This window comes from Corapipo altera, unplaced genomic scaffold (genome assembly GCF_003945725.1).
Source record: "Corapipo altera isolate COAL_440 unplaced genomic scaffold, ASM394572v1 46, whole genome shotgun sequence".
Lineage (NCBI taxonomy): Eukaryota > Metazoa > Chordata > Aves > Passeriformes > Pipridae > Corapipo > Corapipo altera.
In genome coordinates, this window is record NW_020884883.1 from 8,105,659 (window position 1) to 8,130,776 (window position 25,118).

A 25,118-nucleotide genomic window follows, 5' to 3' on the forward strand; every position below is an offset into this window, starting at 1 on the left:
TTAACTCAAAAATATACCATGGGTGATTTTACTGTGATGATTATAGCTAATTTGACTCATATGCCAGCATAGCATAACTGCAGTTGTCCTGAATACCAGTTCTAGTAACTGTATGCACTCATACTTAATAGAAAAGCTTCACATTCCTATACGGAGTCAGACTAAAGTGTTCAAAACGCATAAAGGGATTTGAGTACCCGATAAACATATGGATGTTGTCAGCTAATTGCCCATCTGTATCCTTCCTAAGAAACAACCAGGAACAGATGCTTCTCTCTTGCTGTGTCAAGTAAAGGAGAAGTTCACGTGAGTCAGTTGTAGCAGTAATGCAGGGTGAAGTCTGTGAAACTGGATCAGGGTACCTTAAATGTAGAATAGCTAAAGTGTATCCTGTATTTCTTCTGATTTTGAAGAAAAAAAGTTTTTAGTTGGTTACCTCTGAATAGTCACAAAAGGGGACTTTTTGATAACGAAAACTATAAAATCAACAGGTAGATGTTAAAAATTGTTAAAATAATCCCTCACTTTTTTTTTTCGGTAAACTGGTTTCCTCCTTAATGGCATCTGTTTAGCAATGAATTTAACAACTAGTGAGACACATTCTTAGATGTGCTGCTAGGTTTATGAATGGTTTTCTAAATCTACCTCACAAACACTTCCATGCTTTCTTTAACAGAGGCTTTCCCTAGGAGCCATAAAGGATGTTTTAACAATTTGAACAAATCATAGTGAAATATCCTCACAGGATATCAAAAATCAGCAGTGACAAAATTCCATTCGTGTGATTTAGCCCTTGATGCCACTTTTTGATGCATTCTCTTTTAGGTCTTGTAAATCCATAACTGTTCAAGCTTATTGAAATATAACTGAAAATAAATGTTAAAAAAACCCACTGTAGCAGTAATAATTGATTTCTTTTGTGAATTACTGTTTTTACAGTATCTACTGAAAGTCAATGAGATCAAGATTAAAAAAGGAGTGGACTTGCTTCAGAACTTGATCAAGTACTTTCATGCTCAGTGCAAGTATGTTTTAGTTTTCTTTATATCTACACAATAACTGGAGCAATGTTTGGTTTTCAACTTCTGACATCATCATAACGCTTTTCTAGAATTTTCAAAATAAATATTAAGATTCAGCTGTTCTTGCTGCTGTCTCTTGACAGATTGCTTTCGTCATAGACAAGTCATTCCTTTTGTTACTATTTTCTGGAACATGTAATGAGGTTGAACTTGTTGGTTGAAAGGAATGCCAAACAATAATTTGCCATGTTTATAAATTACTCCTGAAACAGAGCTATTCATTTGGTCTATTACTTAGCAGTCCATTAGTTTTGATGGACTTTTTTGAGCCTATCTAGCAGTGATCTAAATTAATTCTCTGCTAAACAAAAATAAATTACATAAGCAGTAGGTTTAAACTATATTAAAAGAATCACTCTTTTTCTAGTTAATTGGAGGACCCAGTAATAAAACATATAGTTCTCATTAGAATTATGTACTTTTTTATGATAGTCTTACAAAGCAGTAATGTAGCAATGAAGTCACAGCTGTAACCTTGAAAGAGCTGCTGCTAACCTGTTGAAATCAGTTAGTTTTCTTCTTCAAACACCAGTTTGCATCTATGTGTTTTTTTCCCTATGTTGCTTTTAAAATCAGATTTACTTGTGGTATGTCACTTATCTGCTCTGTCCATTTAATAGGAATTCAACAACATAAATGCTGTGCTGTGTTGTCACTTTCATGTCTGCTTCCCAAAATGAAAATATTTCATGTTGCAAACAATGCAGCAATTTTTAATCAAATATGCATGTAATTGTGCTTTCTTAAATTTATTTTTAAAATCAGAATTACTGAGTTTTTTAAGAGCTGGAATACTGGGCATAGATAATGTTACTTTGCAATATAAAAATACATATAATACAGTAAGATGTAGCATATTCAGTTTACATGTAGACTATAATTAATGCTTGGGAAACAAAGGGGGTTTCCTTTAGTAGAAAGATTGCATCAGACATGAAATTATTTGGCTTCAAGAAGTCATAATTATTTTATATCTACTAGAGCTTTTGCTGTTCTACAAATGAATCTTGCTTGTTCTGGGCCTTCACAAAATGGGATGAGAACCTGTATTTGAGGTGAGAATGAGGAAAATTTATGTGACAGTGGATTGTGGCAGTTCTGAATCTAATTGGGGATTTTGCATGTTAGAGTAAGATATGATGGAAATAAGAGGTGGATCAGCCAAAGATGCATTAAAAAAAAGAGTTTAATGTTTTGAAGTTTATGGCATGGCATAATAATATGCATGTCTTCCTTCGGCAACTTTTTAAGCAGAAAATACAAAGTAAAGTTTAATAACAGCTTGCTTTTTGCTTTTCTCTTTAAGTTTCTTTCAGGATGGGTTAAAAGCAGTTGAAAGTCTCAAGCCTTCAATTGAGACGCTCTCGACAGATCTTTATACAGTGAGTAACAACCTTTCACATTTGTGTTGTCAATTTGGTTTTTTACAGTAGAAGCATGAACATTTTGGTTCAGATTGGCTGACTGTTTTAGTAGTCAGCATTTTAAGGTTTTCAGTTGAGAAAAATCTTGTTCCAGTATAGCATTTAGAAGCCTTAGTTTTAGTTCAAGACCCCACTGTGTAAAGTGTTAGGAAAACAGCCTTTGCTCTAAAGTGTTTACTGACTAAGTGGAAAAGAACATGTGGTTTCAAATGGAACACGAGGAAGCAAGAATATTGTGAGGCAATATCAAAGTCTTAACCCAGCAACATCCTTGCCATTATCAAACTTTCTGAAGATATAAAGGAAAAGAAATTGATCACTTTATCTTTTCTCTTTGTTTTCATTCTTGATGAACATTTCTTAGAAAAATGAACCAATTAAGCAGCAAATTTGAAAGACCTGTGTTGAAAATAGAAAATAACGTTATTTTTAACCTGTGTTTTTATTCATTCAAGATTAAACAAGCACAAGATGAAGAAAGAAGACAATTAACACAGCTTAGGGATATTTTAAAATCAGCACTCCAAGTTGATCAGAAAGAGGTGAGCATATAAGGTGGTTTAACTTTGTAATACCTATTTTAATTACTTCTAATGTAATGTTAGTATTCAAAGCAGTTATTTTAACTTTTATCAGCCATCTAATTTCTTTTGTTCATTCATCTTTGTTTTGATGTTGATATTGAAGTGTGTGACAAAAATTTTTAAATTAATGCCCACTAAAAATACGAGACTTACTGAAAAGTAATTTCTTTGTGTTACCAGTATTGCAAAATAATTCAGATGGTGCACTGTTGCAGACTGAGAATGAAAGAACTTTGGCAGTATCAAGGAGACCCTATTCGTGGAACCTTATCTCACGATACTAATCCAAGCTCTGTAAAGATTATGTAAAACTGAACTTTAAATCCCAAACCACCTCTGTCATCTGCAAAAGTAACAATTAAGTTTGCTACTCTGCTACAAGATGCCAGGGTTCAAATGTGCAAGGGCTGGGTCAGTTTGGCAATCGAACAAATAAGTATTTTTTGAGTTTTGATTATGATTGCCGTTAGATTTAATGAGTTCTGGAGTAGTTTCATTTGCGGACTCTGATCTGGAAGTAAGCATCTTTTGTATACTGTAATCCTAAATATTGGGTCTACTTTTGTTTCAGATTGCTAGTGCTTCCTCTTCATATAAATAAATGCTTGCCAGCTTCCTTTGTGTGGCTGCTGGGCCATGAGAAGTGATGAATGAGCCCCCTCCCCCTTTTCAGGTTCTCTTTCTGAAGGGATCATGATGAAATAGTTTAGTCTGTAGAGCTCAGACTTTCTTCATCTTTTCCGGTCTTGCTTTGATCTTCCCACAAAAGTTACGGTGACTCCTGGCTTTTACTGGTGACAGATGATGGATGTTGACCAATATAAATGAGTGAAAGATGTCCCTGCCCACAGCTGGGGGTTGGACTGGATGACCTTTAAAGGTCCCTTCCAACCCAAATCCATGTGATTGTGTGACCTGCTGACAGGCATTTGGAACAGCCTTGAACGCTCTTCGCTTTGAGATGCTGTTTGTTACCTTTTGAAGTTTGTGATAATGACCATTATGTACAAAGTTCCATACAGGCTACAGGCCCTTTCTTAGATTCTGCCTGGCATTCAGGACTCACTGATTTGCCAAAAACTTCCAAATTTGAGCTCTACAGAATTAGAGACTAGTGATCCTCATGGAAATGGTGACTGCTTTGGGTTCACCATTGATTGCCCACTCTCAAGAAGGAGTCATTGCTGTTTGGGGTGTGTTAGCAGGCTTCTTATTTTAATTGGGTCATTGCTCAAGGGAGATACCAGAAGCAGTTGGGTGTCGTGGTTGCTGCAAATGTTGCTTCTCTATGTTTACCTCTTTATCAGTGATACTGATATTAAATGTATATGGAAGCTGTGATAAGTACACATCTGTTCATAGACCCATAAATTAATAATACACATAAATTTATTATTTCTACTGGGTTTGTGACATTTAAAAATGCAAGCATAGAAAGTGCTTTGTGCTATAGCTATTATTTATTAATTCTGCAAATCTAGATATAGATGCTTACCTGCAGAGCACGCAAAATATAATTATTTTTAGTTTTTTTTGAAAACATCAGTTAATCAGTGGGATGCCAAAGAGCTGTGGTATAATTTACTGTTCAACTCACTAATATTATTCTTGTTGCACTGTAATTTCCTTTACTATAACTGATTTCTTTTTCCTTCCTAAAATGCATTTACATTTTGTGACCGAAGTCTAGGAGAGTAAGTGTTACCATGTTTTAATGAAAACAGTTGGCATGATTTCCATTCAGATTTCAAGAAACTGGATTTTTCCTTTGAGCTCTTGTCTGTTGGCATGAAAAGACTGGTTCTTTCTTTCTTCACTTTGGTTTGTTTTATTACCAAAAAGGAAAAAAAAAAAAGTTACCAGATTCATCTTGGGAAAGAAAATTGTTGTAAGACAAATTGGTGATTTCTGTGACACTTTCTTTTGGAAAATTAAATCCAGTTGCTTGATTTGATGTTCTTGCAAGATTTTGAAAATATATGTGTTTTTAATTAAAATGGACTTCATGTAAGAAATGATAGAATGTTGACAAATACTGTTTCTGTTGTGTTTAGAAAAAAACAAAACACACAAGCACTCATAGTGAACTTTCTTTTGTTGTGCCTGTAAATGTAGTTTCCTCCTGCACAGAACTTCCTCAAACCTGGTTTGTATTGAAACTTCTTTTTGAAATGTCATTTCATGTACATCTTCATAATTTTTAATTTTTAAACTTTCAGTTTTCAAACTATAGAGGTCCTGCAAGTTTTGGAGTCACCCTTAGAGTTGTATTGCCTAAACTGTTCTCGTTTCCATGACCTTGGGTGAGGTCGTCTCCTGTGACTGTAGTCTTTAGATTCGCTTCTGCTTCTTTGGTAGAACCTGTAATCTATTTAGGCCTCTGTAAAATATGACAAATTTTGTGTTTCTTGACAAAAATGATAGTAGCTCTGCTATAGGAGAGGCTGCCTGCAGGGGGTTCTGGTACATATGTCTTCTAGAGGCTCTGTGGGACTGTAATAAGTAAGGGATGGATCTCTGAAACATCCTGCAAATGCCAGAGAAGTTCAGCTCCGGAAGAGCTGTAAGGACTTTTTTGGCAGCTTTATACACATGAGTGATCTGAACAGTCTAAAAATCCTGCTCCATAGGAGCTGTGGAATGACTAGCAAAAAATTTGTTGTGTATTAGTTAAAGCATCTTGTATTGGAACGGTCTATTGTGTTCACGTAGTGGGACTGATAAATTGGATTTTGGAATATCTCTTACTAGTAGTCACAGACCATCTTTAGAGAATACTGTTTTCAGATTTATTTCATTTTTAGCTATGCTGTTCAGCTTGAAGTCAGTCTGTCTTTATAACTTCGGAACAAATAATTTCCAACCTCTTTATAGTCAGGGAAGTGGTTCACTAAAAACATGCTGCAGTTAAATGACTCACCTTTTTTTTTTGTGCCTATCTGCATTTCGAAGCTGATAAAGTGGTCAAAGTTCAGTTTCCTAGGCTTGTGTGCCTCGGTCTGTTCTGATCTTATTATGGTCAAGAGATATTTAAAATGACAATACTCTGTGCTAGGTATGCCCTCTATCCTGTGGTGATCCATTTCCTCCCATAGGTAATGTACATTGTTGCTACTCCTCAGATGAGACCATTGGGTCTGACTCTGTTATCTGTGATTTGTATCTCTGGTATGTGCAATATGCAAACCAGAAATAAGGGAAGATCCTTTGGAGAGCCTGCATATGGAAAAGGCATGCTGAAATTGTCCGGAAGGATGTTAATTGTGATGGTGATTTGTGGGATGGCATCCTGTCTGTTAGGAGATAGATCAAAACTGTACCCTTCTTGTCAGAGAACTGTGGAAAACCATCATCTGGCAATCACCTTGGGCATTACTGATCTGGACATGACCTGAACTGAGGATTTAAAATGGCAAATATGTTTGTCCTTAGGTTCTTTTCATGAAATAGTATTAAATTTTTTAAAGATACTGTTCATAGTAATGAATGTGTGGAAATACAGGTCAGCTACAGCAGCTTCCTCTCCTGCTGAAATAAGGCAGTAAGCTTGTATTATTGGTTTGCCAGTTTGGCCAAACACAACAGCTGAGTGTAAAAAGCTGAAGGGAGGGAGCTGAAATGTGGCAGAAAATAATGCACAAAAAGGAGCAGCTCAGACTTAAGTAATGGGAGTGGTGCTATGAACAGGTGTTGGAGGTCACCTGAAATCTTTACATAATTGAGGATGGGGAGAACTGAAATTAATTTCCTGTACGGCCTCTAATCTTCCTGGGAATGGAGTCCCTTTCTTGACTAATGGGAGGCAGAGATCAAGGCATTGGTAGGGCACAACTGGCAGTGTCAGATCAGATCTTCTTCACAAGTCAGTAAATGTACATGTACAGTGCTCCTTAATGAGAGACAGGAATTTTTTATAAATGTTGTGACTCTATGTTGTGCAGACAGAGTGCAAAACCAAATAATTCTGTGTAAACAAACTGGAGAGGAACGATAAACAGACTGGTTTAAATCTGAATTCATGCTTTGTCGGGCACAAACATTTAAGTAATGGTTTTGTAGTGCCTTTAAAAGCCTCAGATGCATGGTGTAGCTACCTAATACAGCTTCCTAGATCGCTAACTGAGAGTCAGGGAAGTGGGCACAGGTTGCTTCTGTTGAGAAGGAGCACCAAGGAGGATTGCAGCCTGTGTTGAGCTCAACTCATGGTTCTCAGGACCACTGAGCTCCAGCACTGTGTTCAGGATGAGCCTGAAATCCTACAGCCTGGAGGTGTGGAGTCCTCAGTGCTCTGAACGGGGGTGTAGGTGGTAGCTCTGTCCCTACCATCAGGTTTAGAATAGCTCATAGTCATGTAAGTGAGCTGCTTTGTGGTTTTTTCCCTTGCTCTACTTATATTATCTACCTTATATAACAGAAGTGTAATTATGTCCATAAAGCAATGATAGTAGAAAGAAAGGCAATTACAGGTATTAGTCATTGTTACTGTAGACATTTAAAAGTCCATCCTGTCATGTTTCTGCTGCTAATATAGCATGACATATCAGATTCCTCATTTTTAGGTTCTTATTTTTTAAGAAGGTGGACTCTTGCAGCAGTGGGTCCTGCCTCTGGGTAGTTCTGAGAGCAGTGAGAAGGGTTTAATTAATCCTTGTCTCTTCCAGTGCCAGAATTCTACTTTGTTCAAGATATTTTGCTTTAAATTATTCTTCTTCTGGAAATGATTTTTCAATTTTCCTATATGACTCCTGAACTATATTACCAGGAGGTCTCTTGTACTTTTCAGACAATAACTTGACTCAGTTTCCACAAGGAAAATCACTTCTTCAGATTGATGTATGTTATTCTTTTTGTTACCATGGAAGGGTAAACTAGCAATTGCTGGTAATAATAATCTTTAATGTTTGTACCCTGTAGTGTTTGCATGAGCTGGAAAACCCACTACTTAATTAAATTTTGAGCTAGAACCCCAATATATTAAGGCCAGTAGTAAATCTAAATAAAGCAAGTAAAAGGATTTTGGCAGTTGCTGATAATGACTACTTATCAAATGTTTTTTGTGCCCTCTGAAGAAAGAAATGGATCTTGTTCTTTCTCATTGAGGAGGAAAAATATGCTTCATTTGGCCTGTTGGATTAGAGCAGGAAGGAAAAGCTCTGAAACTCATTAATGGGGGGTTAGTTTGGTTGAAAGTGTGGAATGCATTACAAATTGCTGTTGATTATTTCAGGATTCTCAGATTCGCCAGAGTACAGCTTACAGTTTACATCAGCCTCAGGGAAACAAGGAACATGGCACTGAACGGAATGGTAGTCTGTATAAGAAAAGTGATGGGTAAGTACTGCTGGAGTCTACTGGAAAAAACATTAGGTCCTAAGAACTGAAGCACTGTCATACAAAATATATTTAAAACTGAGTTACCTTTTTTTTTTCCCCCCTTTAAACTAGAATCAGAAAAGTGTGGCAGAAAAGGAAGTGCTCGGTTAAAAATGGTTTTCTTACTATTTCCCATGGTACAGTAAGTATTTGTTTTCGGTATTTTATGTACATGGTTGCTAATACAAAAAGGCAAGATCTGCTGGTCTATATTTGTAATTTGGAATTAGCTAGATTCCTGATTCAGTGTTTTGAATATGAGTGATATTATTTTTTTAAGGCAACTTTTCAGAAATATATCAAGACATACACAGCATCTAAAAATGCAACTATTCTAATGCTTATGACTATTAATGGGAAAAAAGGGCTTTTTTAGTGACTCAGTGCATGTAAATGTTCATATTTTACCAGTCTATCTAAAAATACAAATTCAAACTTTTTTTTTTTCCAAAGATATAATTGGGCATTAAACCATCTTTTAGACAGGAGTTAAACAACTTTTTATATTTGCAAGATAAACTGAGAGTAGATTTGCAAGTAAACTGAGAGTATGCTGAATCTCTTCTCTCCCCCAGATTTGCTGCTATGTTGTAGTCTGTTAGGAAGGTAGCTCCTGAGAAGTAGCTGTTGGTGAAAGCCAACTCTGAAAACAACTTCTGCCAGAATGACAGGAAATAGAGTTACAAGTCCCTCTCTTTTACTGCTACCAGTATTTGAAACACATTAGGTATAAATATTTAAAGTTTGTTAAAATTCTAAAAATTTATACTTCCATGTTTTGGACCTTTAGCACTTGGCTTTCAACTTGATCTTGCTTTCCTGTAACTTTTCTCTTTTTATACTGTTTTCTCAAAAAATTTGAGAAACTTTCTTAAGGCAAAAAATAACTCAGTGACACTATTTCCCATTCTTGGTCTAATAAACTGTCCTGTTTCTTGATCCTGTTATGAACTTTTCTGTTCTTCATTCTGTTATGCCTGTTGCTATGACTACAAGTTGACCCTGGCAGCAAAAATGAATCAATCTCTCATTTGTGCATTTAACCATAAGCTGTTGCCTTCAGAACTGATAACCAGGAGTTAAGGAGGAGTGTAAAGCCAGGCCTGCAAAGCAGAGTCATTACTATGGTTTTGGAATTGTCCACCAGTTTATCCCTCTTGTCATTTGAGTGTGTATGAGTTGTCTTTGTCAGAGGAAAGTCTGTTAGTGTATTCTGTGCTGGTGTCTGAGTGCTGTGATTACACTTGGTGCTGGACATGCTGTGCTGGTACCAGTCAGAGTGTAGCTGGGGCAGCTCAGAGCTGGCAGGGGCTACAGAATCCACTTGTGGAGCAGAATTTGAAAACTTTCACATGTGAGTACAGTTATTGAGTCTATCAAGATACTGCTTTCTTCTCTTTGTATAAACTGTCTACCAGATGGTCTGACATTTTTAGAAGCAGTAAGTTCCCACTGAAAACGGTGGAGCCGTAGCTGGAAATCAGTTCGTAGATAGTTTAATGTGAGTTCAGATATGTGAGATTCACAGGTTTGGTCTTGATTTTCCTATATTACAACATTAAAAGAGTCCCTTCTTGTTTTAAAATATGCTCCTAAAAAGTATTTTTACTTATTTACTCAGTTCCCCCTTATGTACTGATGGCAGTTTTATGTAAAAAATTAATGAATATTTCGTAGACACTGAAATGAGTAGAAGTGATTCCTGTTTATTAAGAATTTTTTTAATACCTTCTGAGAATACTGAAGGAACAACATTGATTTCCAAGCTTTCTCAGGGTTGATATCTCCTGGTCTCTGAAATAGGATGTGCTGTTCTCTTGTCCCAGCAGTTCATTAAAATGAACCATCTCTCACAAATTCGACAGTTTTGTTTTCTTTATGAAATACAAATTTGTAAATGCTTTTCCTTAAAAGGCTAAGTATTCTCCATGGATTCCTCTTCTTTGGTCATGTAGCTTCTCTTTGAGGGACTATTTTTTCAGTTAGTTTCTAGAACAGCTATCTTCAGGCAGTTGCAGATGCCGTATTCCGAGTTAAACTTGCCTGCCAAGTGCTCTCCTGACGCAATGGAGAGAATATGGTTGGTTCTCAGTCACCCAGCTGTGGTAGTGAATGTACCTGCCTGCATTGCAGAAGTTATACTTTTAGACAGCTAAAAGCTTCAAAGAAATTAGCATTCATAGAGCAACGTGCAAGGTAATGGCTGATGGAAAAATAGACACTGGTCCTTTGTGTAATTATTAGTAGCCGGAAATTTCCTGACATCTATCTGACTGCAATTTAACATACATGGATGAAGAAACAATGACAGAAGCGGATTGAACCATGTAATTAGGAATTCCTAAGTGCTTTTCAGATCAAGAAGTCATAATCAAGAAGAAACTTGGATTTCAGAAATGTCAGATTCCTCAAAGTTGATTTGTGTTTAAAGAACTTAAATGAAATTTGCTGGTTGTCTGCAAAAAAAGGAATATAAGATAGTCTCATTGTTGAGGAATCTTTCTTTGTTGTTCTTTCTTTACTACTGGAAAGTTTAATCTACCATGATGATTAACAGGACAATCTGAAGACAAAACAATCAGATTTAATATTTTTATTCTGAAGTTAATCACTGTGATATCCAGAAAAGTATGCATAATGAAATCAGCCAACCAGTCTGTAAAGTGGACACATTAGCTTGTGCCTTTTGTAAAAGTCAGCTCTGTATCATGGCACTCCTGCATTGTTTCGGATACCTAACCTTTTGATTCCTACACTTACTGTTTGTTACTGGAACAGATCCAGTCAGTCTTACAGGATAGGGGATTGCCATTTCTTCAGGAAGTAGCATGAGTTGATGCATAGGTCTGTGTATGGCATGTTAAGAGCAGCACATCTTTTGAGGGTTGTTAACATGCTTGTTAACAAGGTGTCCAGAAATTCAGCAGTTTTCTGAACAGAGACTTGATCAGGAAAATGAAGCTCAGAGGATTCAAAGTAGCATAATAGCTGTTACACGTCTGTTATCATTTTCTACATCCAGTGTCTCCTAATCCTGCCACATGTCCAGATCCACCTACAGTAGCTTTGTGTGGCTAAAGAATTTGTACAACCTTACCTTTCTTTGTCTTTTACCTCCAACTTCTCCCCAAGCAACATCTGCCATGTGATGTATACATGTTGTCCACCAAGTAACAGGCAAGTGTCAGGGTGGTGGGTGGAGATAGACTGTTATTTGCTGCAGGGTAGAAGCATGAATGAGGTGGTATCAACCACATGCTAAGGGTTTTTAATACCCTTGTTAATGCTGATTTCAGGTTAGGAGATCCTCAGATAAAAGCTGTAGAATATGTGTGGCCCAGGATGTGTTCCAGGTTGTTGCAGCCATTTCTTTGGGTTCTCAGATCCTGATACAGAATTGTTTATGCTGCATTCTCTTGTCCAGAGAGACGGGTTCTGTGTGCATTGGTCTTGCAGACCTCTCTGAAGTATTTTAATGCATTCATTTACAGCTTCATATTTCATAAGTTACAGAAAACTAATTAGGTCCCGAATGCGCTTCAGATCCAAAGTCCTGGGACAAGGGGATTCTCTCTTAATGGATGTGGCACTCAGTGCCATGGTCTAGCAACTGTGGTGGTAGTGGATCAAGGGTTGGACTTGATGATCTCAGAGGTCCTTTCCAACCTGGCTGATTCTATGATTCTATGACTTGCCCAGTGTCTATCTAATTAATATTTTATAAATATTTGTATGTAAATATATGTAATAATATATTTATGTATAATTTATAACTAAATAATTAAATCTGTAGGCACTTTTACTGCTAAAAGGAATGTCTGGAATTTGAAAAGCTATTTATTAGGCAGAGAATACAATGTGGTTGTCAATAAATTGTTGTCTTGCTGCCTCTGAAACCTCTCTTGGGTATAATTCATTTTACATTGACCAGCAAGTGACCTGCAGGTTTATTGTTTCAAAGCTTGCATGACTTTGTTTTGTCTGCTGCTTATACTGGACAAAGCATGAGCCTGCTGTTTTTCAAGGACACCATGCTTCTTTTTTTTTTCAAACAGGAAAAAAACCCATAATTTTTTCTCTTCTTATGTTTCTCTGTGGGTTTGATATTTTTTTAAACTGGTGTTCAGATAAAATGATGTTGTTCTTTTTTGGCCAGCTACATTGTTTTATCAGATTGTTTCAAGGGAATCTGTACTCTTTGGACTTGTTGTCCCTTCTTTTTTTGAATTAAATGTTTTCATCAATAAATTGAGAAAAGATTATGCGAATATCTATGTTTGTTATGATTCATTGCGAGTTAATTACATTATGTGATAGTTCAGCTTCATTTGATAATGTGTTTATGAATATTGCTATCTTTATGATAGTACTTTCCTAATCATTTAAATGACTGTTTTTCAGATATTATTACCTAGAGCAAAGGCTCACTAGTTAAATCTGTTTTCATGATTTAATTATTCTAAAAGAAGAGTGAAACTAGTTATCCATTGTAGGAAGTGCAAACCATTCCTCAAGTCAAGTTTACAAACGTGTCTTTCTAGGTCCTACCCTCGGCCTGTAGAGCAGGTGGGTTAAGGGAAAGAAGAGGTTAGTGCAGAGGTGCTGTTTGAAAAGTCTTTGTAGCAGGTTGCTTATGCAGTTTGCTATATTTTAGGAAAATATTGCCACTTTCTATTAAAAAGATCACTGAGAGGAGCTTGACTAGAAAACATATATCATTATAAAATACATTTTGTTTTACTAGATCTTTTAGTAATCGCCTAGCTCAGTTTAGTTTTACATATTCTTGCTTCAAGACTTCTCTGTGCAAACTTCCTATTTCTTCAATGTGTACCTTTACTGATTTTAAAATTGAGCATTTATTCTAAACTGGTTACCTAGGACGCTTCAAAGACATTAGCAGGAGTCAAACTATTTCATTACTGAAAACTAAACAACTGAGTTTTTTTAAAGTAAATGTCTGAGTGTTAAGGGATTAAATGTAGGATGAACTCTCTTTTTCATGCCTGATTCCTTCAGATAAGTGTTACCAGTTAATGATAATTGAAGTGATTTTACCCTCTTCCCTTTTCAAAATTCTAGTGTCTATCCAATTACCAGTGAATAAAATGTTCAAATATAAGTAGTTTAAAAACCGTGATGCAGATGAAAACATGAATCAAAACCTGGGTACCTTAAAAATTAAAGAACCATTTGTCAAGTATTCTTGGCCAGTGGGATGTTGTCCTGTGTTTTCAAACTTCAGGGCTCAGTCAGTATCAATGTACTAAAATGTGTACGTTTTATCTTCAAATAGGCTAACCGACCTCCAGCAAAGCTCAATCTGTTAACCTGCCAAGTGAAAACAAACCCAGAGGAGAAAAAATGTTTTGACCTCATATCACGTAGGTTTGTTGTTTAGGTCTTTCTACTTGCAGCTCATAGCAGAGTTTTGCATTTTTTCTGTAGATGTGTCAATAATCCACTTGAACATTTTTACAGTTGTAGAATTCTTCACTTTATAAAATTCCCTTCCTACGACACTTTGACATTTCACTTATTTTAGCATAATGCAACTAACTGTACCTGTTTCTTTGGAAAACCTCTTGTTTTAAAAGATGTCTTAATTCCTTTGTTATATATCATTTTGTGCTGTCTTACAATAGAGTGACTATTTTTGCCGTGACATCTCTCTTTATTTTGAAAAGTGTCATAGCTGATCATCTTGCAAAGTTATGATTTTTGCACAAGATCAAAAGATGTTTTTACAACTTTAAAAAAATTAATTCTGGTGGTTGCAATGTAACAGTGAAGAAAGTAATGAAAACATTTTTTGGTTCTCATTACAGATAAAAAGGTGAGATAAAGAGTCTATGTGTTAAACCCACCAAAACTGAATAATTTTGGGATCGGAATGGGATGATACAAAATTATATAGTAGAATGTTTCCTTTGTTTTCTCACTAGGACATTTTACTGAAATATATATCTCAAATTATTTGGGGAGAAGAATATAAATGTATTCCTCATTTGTTCCCTTATCAATGCATAAAGTTCTTTTGCATTTGTAAATGTAAACTGTGCTGCTTGTGTTAATAGACTAGAATGCATGTGTGCAATACACAGTGTCTTCATTTTTGCACAAGTAACTGGGCTTCACTGTTTACTTCTGCACTTTCTTTCTTTGTGATGGCCATGTCATGTTTTACCCAATATCAGCTTGTCACAACGTTATCATACACTTAAAAAGGCACAACAGGCCTCTTGTCCTTCTCCAGATGAGTGTTTATCTTCATTTTACTGTAGAGTTTAAAAATATTCCTTGTTTTTTACAAAATGCAAACTACTGTATCATGGCAAGATAAAGCCTCTTTATGTATCACTTTCCTTTCTGTTCTTTCATATAGCCTCACTGTCTTATTATTTTCCACGTTTGAAGCTATCTTTTAATACATTTTTGCCTGAATGTTTTTCAAACTTAAGAAATATTCATTTTAGAATATCCTTTTGCCAGTAGCTTTACCTCTATTCTTCTCATTGACAATTCTAATTTTAACTCCAGCTTAGCCATTAAACTGTGTCATATCTCATTTGCTTCATAGACTTAAAATGTATTATGCTTTTTTCTTTAGTAGTACACTATGATAGCAATGCATAGAATTACAAAAGTAGTAGTAAATTGAAAATTATGAGCTTGATTTAATTGAAACAGCTTGCAGCTTATGCTGGTTGTAGTTTGGACTTTACATCTGGCAAATTTGTTTTTCCATGTTTGTTTACTGTGATTTTAAGAGCTCACTTGGACTCTAAATCTTTCTGTCTTATATACACAGATAAACTCTATGTTTTACTTCTCCCTCTCATCAGAACATTAGGCTTGTGATTACTAAGGTTATATCTAGAACATGGAAAATTTCCTATGCTCTCCTGCTGCTTATGTGATAGAAGCACAGCAGTGAAGAAAAAAGCTTCTCTTTAAAATGCAACAAGCCACCTTGTGTAAACATGGGTCTAATCATAGATGAGCTGTAGGTAATAATAGTGAAACTTGCTAAATAGACTTTTTGTCTGTCAGCACTGCAGTGATGAGACTAGAGAGCTCAGGAATCATACATCAGTTAATTTTAGATTTTTTGAAGAGATTTCTGCAAAATCAGTTTTTCAATAGCTTTTTTTTAATCAGTATGTGAATTATTTATTGTGCAGATGACAGAACATACCATTTTCAAGCAGAGGATGAACAGGAATGTCAAATGTGAGTTTCTTTGCTGATTTTATTCTTGATACTCGTGTTCTGCTGAGACTTACCTTGAATTTTAGAAGTGCCAAAACATTTAATAGCAAAATATTACTACCATTTTAGATGGACATCTGTGCTACAAAACAGCAAAGAGGAAGCTTTAAATAATGCATTCAAAGGAGATGATAACACAGGAGAAAATAATATTGTCCAGGAACTGACAAAAGAAATTATATCTGAAGTCCAAAGGATGACTGGAAATGATGTTTGTTGTGACTGTGGAGCACAAGGTGACTCAATTAAGCATATTTCTAATTGGTAAAAATTCTTTGTCTCATGAGACTATTTAAGCTAATGTTTTATGCTTTCACTTTTACTCCTTATTTCACAAAAATTATACACATAGTAGAATATGCTACAGTTTAATGGAACTACTTTAGTAAGATTGATTTGCTCTATGCTTATTGTCAGTGGGGAGAAAAGTTACTAAGAAGCTTGTTTTTGTCCCATATATTTTACTAATTGTAGCTTTTGGTTACATAAATAAGTGAACTTACATAAAATATGGTTTAATACTATAAGATTATTTTATTATTTCCCTAATTTACCTAATAATAGGTAAAACTGAGCAACCATCAGAATCATGAAGCATTTTCTTAATACACCTTTTTTCTTGGGTTTTTTTAGTAATGTTTGACAAAGTGAGACAGGGAATATGTCTAAGGCTGTGCTCATTTGGAAAAGAATACACCTGCACTGACTATGGTTCCCAGTGTTGGTTTTGTTGATCAATGAATTTCTACTTTAATCCTCTTTAATTTATTTTTTAAATCCTGCTGTTTCCTGTGTTCTTTTATGTTAGAGAGGCACTGCAGGGCTTAGGGTTTTTTGATGCGAAACTCTAGCTGAAAATATCAGATCTGATGCTGTCTGCACTTTATAAATCAATAGTTACTCCCAGCAATAGATATTGTATAAGACTGTGGGAAGAGTCAATCCTGCTCTCTTAAAAGAAGAGTCTAAATAACAACTACCAAACCTTTATCAAATAAATAAGTTACTAAGCTGTCTGAAACTTCAACAATTAATTATTTGTCTGGAAGATGAAGGAATGTTATAATAAAATTCAAAATACCAAGAGAAAAGACAAACAAGGGTTACTAAAGGAGAGGGATGAGCTTTAGTATCTTTGAAATAGTTGAGTGAGAACCCATTGTAGTGTGTGCTGTACGTGTACTTCAGAATCTCTTCTCCTTCACTTAGTCTGAAGTCTATACTTGAAGTACAAAAAAACACCAACCCTGTAGGCATTGTTATTTCAGTTTAAACTGCACCTGTACTCACAGTTGAGAATGTGACACTGTTATATTAGTGGTGCAATTCCTGAAAGATGTGTGAAGAATGACAAACTGGACTGGTTGAGTAGCTCCCTCGGAGAGAGATGTCCTTCACAAAAATAAAATAAATAATTTAATCTTCTTTTATCGTTAAAAAACCCACTGGTTTTGTTTCCCAGTAAAGTAAATGTAAAGACATAAATTATAAAATATATAATTAATGTGCAAAAATCTTATTTTAGTTAATAGTATGTTCAAAACTGTAAGTAAGCCAAACTGTAACCTAAAGAGATTGTGTAGAAAAAAAAACTCCAGACCAATTTAGTGTATAAGATGAGATAAAAAGAGCAGGTTGTTTGATCAGGCCCTCAGGCCCAGGGGAATACACAGGGCGTGCACCCCAGGCAGTGATTCTACAATTTTATAATATGGTCTGTCCAGTCCCAAAACTATTTCACTTCTGTGTGCTACATTTTCTAGAGTGAAACAATTGTCTGAATAAATTTTAATTCTGTGGGCGTTTTCTGTTTCAGATCCTACCTGGCTTTCAACAAATTTGGGAATTCTAACTTGCATTGAATGCTCAGGAATCCATAGAGAACTCGGTGTGCACTATTCCAGGATGCAATCACTTACATTAGATGTGCTGGGAACATCTGAACTTTTGGTAATCAAATTGCTTTTATTAATTTAAAAATAGTACTGTAAAATACTTCTAACACAAGTATATTTTTAACACTTTAACATTATGTTGTTCCAATCCTGAAAGTTGCCTCTGGATAAACATAATTTAAGAAAGCTTAATTCAAGTTTAATGGAACCTCCTGGAACATAGTGTCCTACAGTAAACTTTTGCTTATCTTAGAATTCAAATTAGTAGAGGCTTCATATTTTTTGTGTTTTCAGGTCTTTTTACCCTTGGTTGCTCTTTGTAAGAACACAGCTGTTTGACATATAAATGTGCCTAAGATTAAAAATTTAAGGACTTGCAAATACTTATCCCATTAATTATTTAGCATTATTTTTAGAAGAGAACTTTAATCCCCAAAGAAAGAAAATGTATTCAGCTTTGCTACACAAAGAAGTTACCACTTATCAGCTGCTCTGTGTGACAGTTCATATGTGTGTTCTTACCCAGCACAAAGTATTTGCCTTTGTCATATGAACTGGTGTCTTCATGGATTATTCTGCAGTTACTGGTTCAGGTACTAAATCCCAGCTGAAAATTAACATCCAAGAAGGTACCTAGTCTATTCATTATCACTGACATAGTAGCAGAACAAGGAATCAGAAATAAGAGAACCCAGCTCTCGTTTTCCCTTGTCCTCCCCTTGATGTGGCTAATACGTGTGTGGTCAGTAGCTGAACATGTTTATTAAGTGAGCTGTGGATTTTTTTTTTTTTTTTTTTACAGCTTGCAAAGAATATTGGTAATGCTGGGTTTAATGAGATTATGGAGTTCTGTCTGCCAGTTGATGAGACAGTCAAACCTAACCCAAGCAGCGATATGTAAGTAATGAGCCACTACTTCTGAGAAAGGCAAACATTTAATTTAATATGGCTAAGAGATTGTGCCATTATGGTTTGGACTGGCAGGCCATGGAAGATGTGTAATGTCTTACTTACTGTCTTATAGCCAAGGAGGAAACCTTTTTTCTGATGCTTTGCTTGTCTGTTTTATTGAGTTTTGTCTGACTGTACCTTCCCTAATAGTAAGGATTATTTTACCAACTCTCTGAATCATGGTTTGTGGGACAGAAACAAATTAGCCATGACTTGTTGGGAACTTTTAAAGACACACAAGGATAGGGATTAAAAAAACCAAAGCAAATAATTTTATCCTATTTAAACACGAAATAGAAATTGTAATAAGTTGCACATTTACCTGTAAGATACTGAACACATGGTGTTTAGGAGCCATACTTAGGACTGAAGTCTGTAACTGTGTGGAATAAAGACAGAACATTTAAGTGAATTCCTCGAAAACACTGAACAGCCATGGCAGAGATACAGCAAGGACAGCTGCCTGCTTGGCTGGATAATACTCCATCATAAAAGAGCTAGTAAACAATGCAGAAACAAATGCAAAAGAATTGGCTTTGGATGAAGCCGATTTTACATTATGTGGACTTTTAAGCATTCTGACAAAACCAGTGTTAAACAGTGCAGTTTAAATAATTTTGACTACTGCTATCAATAATAGTGCAGATTATTAATATTAATAATTAAAATTACTAATAATTTTACTGAATAGTAAAGCAATATCATAAGAACACTTCTAAAATTTATATTTAAAAATCATTTAGTTTGATACCTCTACATATAAAATTGGGGGCTTTTTTATTGAAATGAGAATCTGAAGACAGACACTTTTTAAAAACTACAAAGGAATACTATCAAATGCTTTATGAACAAGAGCTATCCATTGATTCAATTTGTTATTATTTGTTAGTTTCTTTTCTTTTGGCCTATTGCATAGTATCTAGGTGATAAGGTATGACTTTGTTAAATGTCTTCTGTGTAATATTGTGTACATTCCAAGAGCTGGTAAGGAGTTAGGCCTTTGGGAAGCATGCAAACTCCTGTCCAGCTGTGATGGGAAGAGGAGTAGATATGTGTTATTGGGTATCAACAGCAAAAGTGATATCTCTTATGGATTCAGGTGTGCTAAGTTTTCACCTTTTTTAGAAATGTAACTAAGAGCTCCACTACATCCTCCCTTTTATGGTTGCGGTGAAAACTTGCTTTAAAGGATGTACTTTCACTACTGCAAATTCAAATTCAAGGCCTGGATAGTCTGTACAGAGGTATAAGAAAGATGTTTGTTTGTTTGTTTGTTTGTTTTTTGTATCCCATGCCTTCCATTTCTTTCCAGCACAGCAGTACAAGTCAGGTAAACATAAACTTGCAAGACAGCATAAAACCAGCATTGTGAAGCTCTGATGTATCTTCTGTACATAGAGCTGGGTAGTCTTGACCTCAACTACACACCAGAGTTTGGAGGGGAAAATTCATGGTCTTTGTATTGGATATTTGATTAATCTTCTATAACTGTATTTCATACTTGATATATGAGGCTGCGTGGTTACATGCATATTTTAAAAGAAAATTATCATAATGAATGAGAACTAGTCTTTCCCAGATCTTATTTCAAATGACTTGCATGTATTTATGGAAATGCTAATGTGTATCTTCTGATGAAAGTTATAGAAGTAATTCATATTCAATTTCAGGAATGCAAGGAAAGATTATATTACTGCCAAGTATATTGAGAGAAAATATGCAAGGAAAAAGCACGCTGACAATGCAGCTAAATTGCATGCTCTTTGTGAAGCAGTCAAATCAAGAGACATTCTTGGTTTAGTTCAAGTATATGCTGACGGCGTGGATCTCACAGAAAAAATACCACTGGCCAATGGCCATGTAAGTGTTGTAAATTTTATTAGTCAAATTGTTATAAATGCAATATGCATTCATTAATTAAAAATTATTTGAAAATAACATTTGAAACACTGTTCTAAATGCTTGTCCTTTTAATGATTTACTTTAGCAATAACAAAAGAAGGTACTAAATAGTTTAAGCTAAAATTGGTTCCAGATATTCATTTTTTTTCATTTTTTTTTTTTCATTTTTTTTCATGGCTAGGCTTCGCGAACGAAGATTTAGGAAGGCACTATCCACATAACAAACGTGGTTCCAGATACTCTTGTATTTTAAATGTATTAAAATGCTAAACATAAAATCATTCAATAATGTGTTAGTTTTCAACCCGTTTGTTTGTTTGCTTTAAAGGAACAGAAGGGATACAATAAGTCTTCACAGGTGTTTTTAATGGTAGCATGTCTGAGTATTTTGAAATTATGCATTTTAGTTGATCTAATTTATGTCTTAATAGAATTTCTGTAGATCAGAAGAAATAAATATGTTTTTTGATTTTATTCTTAGGAGCAAGATGAAACAGCGCTGCACCTTGCTGTTAGATCAGTCGATCGAACATCACTTCATATAGTTGACTTTTTAGTGCAGAACAGGTTAGTGTATGGAAACTATACATTGACGTTGCTTTTATGTCAAGTAATACAAATACTAAATGAATACAAACACTAAAACTGTATTTGCAAATGTAATTTTATTCTTTAAAAATCTTCGAATGAGAGCAATTTAATAATATAGGGTAGGAAACTTAAGTTTAATCAGCTTTCTTCTTCTTTCTTGTTCTCCAATAGTGGCAATCTAGATAAGCAAACCTGTAAAGGTAGCACAGCCCTGCATTACTGCTGTCTAACAGACAACGTTGAGTGCCTCAAACTGCTGCTGAGAGGGAAGGCTTCTATTGAAATAGGTAAAAGGGTAATGTGTACTTCAATTTCCTATTTGTCGCTGCTTCAGATAAGAAACAGTGAAGTCAGAATAAGTGCATTTTCTCCTCAATTGTTTATCATCAATCTGTAAACATAATCTTCATTATAAGAAGAATCAATATTGACTGTTTATTTCAAGTTTAAAATTCACTTATACATTACACTTATTTTTAAACAGATTTAGATTTTTAATTGCTGTCTTTATGTCTAGTTATATACTGCCATTTCATGGCTATCATTCATATATATAAATGGCAGGTTGAATTACTACTGCTTGTCATGGTCAGAGGGTTGATATGATTTGAACCTACATATGAAGGAAAGAGATGAGTTTTAGAGTGTTGATCTAGTACTTCACTATATATCTGCAGGTTTGTCTTTAGTAATGGACATGTTAATAGTGACACTGCTCATCATATATTTCTTTTCTTGCTGTAATATAGCAAATGAAGCAGGAGAGACGCCACTAGATATAGCTAAACGTTTAAAACATACTCACTGTGAAGAGTTGGTGAGTATTGTCTTTCCATGTCTGCATTTATAAGCAAAATCAAGTCTGAACATTTAACAGTTTACAATTGAATAATCAGTTAATATATTCCAGACACAATAGTGGTATGCTAGAAATAGTTATATCCTTAGAAATAGTTATAAGCTTTTAAGAAGAAAACTATATTTCTCTTTAAATGCATCAGAAATGCTAAAATTCTTGGGGCCAGGGGACGATTCTGTTTGAGCTATTAGTCAGAGATCCACAAGGAAGATTGCCTCAGTAAGTTTTCAGATGACACCGGTGTTGATCTGCTGGAGGGTAAGAAGGCTCTGCAGGGGGTTCTGGACAGGCTGTATTTATTTGTGTTGTATTTGGTACCACAGCTTAATTCTTTAAATTTACCTGAGTGCAGTAACTTTCCACATTACTGAAATCAAGATTCCTTCTATATGTGGGTTTTGTTTGTTTTTAAATATGCTGTTTAAAAAGAAGTACTGCACGTAACATAGGTGTCAACAGTCATCTTGTTTTTCCTTAGCTTACTCAAGCACTGTCTGGAAGATTTAATTCTCATGTTCACGTGGAATATGAGTGGCGGTTACTCCATGAAGATCTGGATGAAAGTGATGATGATGTGGATGAAAAGCTGCAGGTTTGTATCAGCATTATTTTTCTGAACACCTACATGTGTAAGTATGATACTCATAATTATTTCATTAACGTTGCTTTTTACTATGGTGCTTTTTACTTCTGCATGACATTTTATATTTCCATCACAGTATTTATGTATTCCTATATATTGTATCACCATTCAGATAATAACAGCACTGATGATGACCTTTTTGATAAAGCAACTTGAAACTTTTAGAAATTCCATTTTTTTTCCAGCTGTAAAGATTTTTAGTAATTTACGATTAGAAATCCCTTTCTGGCATGCTCTAAATTTGTATATTTGATCTATTCTTTTCTTTCACTTCCTTCATTGTTGCCAGTTGCCTTCTGCAGTTGAGTGTCCTCTTTTTGACTCACTGAGCTCCATCTGATGTAGGAAGGTATCTGCTACTCAGCAATGAGGCTAAAGTAATGAAGATCCTACTTCGCTGCCCATTATTAATAGGTTTATACTGCAGGGACTTCTGAAAGGAGATTAAGGGCCATTAATCACAGACTGTAGTCTGTGACCACATTGAATGCATGGGTGAATACTGCTGTTGCTTAGGATCACATTAGAGTTTTGTTTATAACTGTCAAACTGTTGGGCTTGTCTTGCTGGTAAAGCAATTGAATAGATTTTGTAATCTTTGCCAGAAAAGATCCTGTCTGAAATTTGAGTTCTTTTAGTCCAGAGTATTTAATATAAAAGAGAGTCTAACCTAAAAGAAGGTTAAGACAATTCAACTGGTTTCTGCTGCTGTTGCACAACCTGGCTGCCTGGTCCTACCTCAGTTTTGCCTCCATTCTGACACACATTTGTCCCTGTATTGAACTGCTTCAGTTTGGTGAACCAGTGAAAAGCTGAATCAACAATGCAAAACCAGAATTTTCTAGTGGTTTAGAAAGCAGAAGTGTGGGCTTAAACAAGGAGAGGACAATGGAGAGGTCAGGGAATGGAGAGTGTCAGCCAGTGAGTGAGGCTGCTAAGCCAAAGTAAGGGTAGGGATTAATGTGTCTGGCTGTCACATACAGCATTCTGATAAATCTTTGAACTATAATACTGTGCTATAGCATGTCTAAAGGCCCTACATGATCAACCCAGAGTAAGCATTGAATATATTCAGAGGAAAATTGATTGCTTGTTAGTGATACTCTTGGTGTAAATCTATTCTGCCTAAATGCTATTACTATAAATGGTTATTTTAATTTCACACAGACAACATGTTAGCAATGTGTTTATCTAGTACTATTTCTGAAAGCACATTTATGTTCTCTGGGCTGTGGATTGTTACAGTCCATTCCTGTAGTAGCTACATGAATTTGAAACTCCAGTTATTTTAATTATGATTTGATAGCAATAATTACTATGCTTGCTCTTGAAACAGGAAGAATAATGCTAAGTGCAGATAATTGCTGTAAATCTCAAAGACAACTAATTAGTTCTCATTTAATAATGTACATGGGATGAGCAATGATCCGTCCAAGCTGCCAACTGAAGTAATCTCCTGAACTTGTCCAGCAATACTAGTGAGCTAAAAAGAGTTCATGAGAACATTTTGCTCCTAATTTGCTCTAGGCTGAGCTACAGATATAATACCTGGATGCAGCTGAGTCTGGGTTTTGAGATCATGATCATCTATTTGGGATTTAGCACTGCTGAATTTCAGATGAAGCTTAGGATCTTCAGTTGTTTATTTAGTTTTGAAAATATTGCCAGGCATTTTGATGCAGAGAATCTTTACTTCATCTGATCTGATTATCAGTATTGATTATCTATAGAAGTATAGTCCTGTGTATATAAGGATACAGTATTATCCTACAGGAGTATACTAGAGGAGAAATGAGAATATATTAATTGTTTTGAAATGCAGTTCACATTTAATCTTTTTTTGTTTATGTGCACAATTACTTTGTCTTGAAGAGGACAGAATGTACGTTTTAGATTACATATTAAAAGCAATGAAAATGCATTTTAGAAGACATTTTTTCTTTATAGAAACTAATAACTTTCTATCAACTAATAAATAAAGTGAGTACTACTAATGTGGTAATTATGAATTCTTTTGTTATTGTGTTTAAGCAACCCAGTCCCAATCGGAGAGAGGACAGGCCTGTAAGCTTCTACCAACTTGGGTCAAACCAACTTCAGCCTAATGTAGCATCCTTGGCAAGAGATGCAGCGAATATTGCTAAGGATAAGCAAAGAGGGTTTATGCCAAGTATATTACAGAATGAAACATATGGAGCAATACTTAGTGGCAGTCCACCTCCCGTTCAGCCTGCAGTACCTGTTACAAGTAGTGCACCTCCTCTACCTCCAAGGAATATTGGCAAAGGTACTAACAGCGGAAAATACCATTGTGTATTAGAGGAATGGGATCATAACTTTTTTAAAAAAGGTTTATATTTTTAGGCTTTCTTTTACAGTTGTTTTGCACAGGTAAGTATTGGAACAGTTTACCGATGACTTCATTTTATATACTTGAAGTGAATTTGCTCAACCTGTTCTGAGCGATTTTTAGTGTACCTATGAGAAAGTGCACAACAGCGTTTGAGAAAACAATACCCAAGTAATCTCACTAGAGTTAAAC

The 25,118-nt window shown here is 35.2% G+C and overlaps 1 protein-coding gene across 5 annotated transcripts in view; it reads left to right on the forward strand.

Moving 5' to 3' along the window:
* ASAP2 (ArfGAP with SH3 domain, ankyrin repeat and PH domain 2) overlaps positions 1 to 25,118 on the forward strand; it is an 84,980-nt gene that overhangs the window by 46,270 nt on the left and 13,592 nt on the right. For 3 of the 5 annotated variants that reach the window (XR_003527350.1, XM_027641199.1, XM_027641197.1), the window contains exons 7-23: positions 940 to 1,025; positions 2,389 to 2,464; positions 2,962 to 3,048; positions 4,776 to 4,784; positions 8,318 to 8,421; positions 8,536 to 8,605; positions 13,760 to 13,847; positions 15,648 to 15,696; positions 15,805 to 15,971; positions 17,552 to 17,685; positions 18,433 to 18,527; positions 20,252 to 20,441; positions 20,965 to 21,050; positions 21,246 to 21,361; positions 21,824 to 21,891; positions 22,412 to 22,525; positions 24,608 to 24,863. Coding sequence is in view for 4 of the 5 variants with exons in the window: in XM_027641199.1 (XP_027497000.1) it covers positions 940 to 1,025; positions 2,389 to 2,464; positions 2,962 to 3,048; positions 4,776 to 4,784; positions 8,318 to 8,421; positions 8,536 to 8,605; positions 13,760 to 13,847; positions 15,648 to 15,696; positions 15,805 to 15,971; positions 17,552 to 17,685; positions 18,433 to 18,527; positions 20,252 to 20,441; positions 20,965 to 21,050; positions 21,246 to 21,361; positions 21,824 to 21,891; positions 22,412 to 22,525; positions 24,608 to 24,863 (1,795 nt within the window). In the remaining variant the exon portion in view is untranslated. The remainder of the gene's footprint in view (positions 1 to 939; positions 1,026 to 2,388; positions 2,465 to 2,961; positions 3,049 to 4,775; positions 4,785 to 8,317; positions 8,422 to 8,535; positions 8,606 to 13,759; positions 13,848 to 15,647; positions 15,697 to 15,804; positions 15,972 to 17,551; positions 17,686 to 18,432; positions 18,528 to 20,251; positions 20,442 to 20,964; positions 21,051 to 21,245; positions 21,362 to 21,823; positions 21,892 to 22,411; positions 22,526 to 24,607; positions 24,864 to 25,118) is intronic. The other 2 variants (XM_027641196.1, XM_027641198.1) reach the window with 1 other exon arrangement.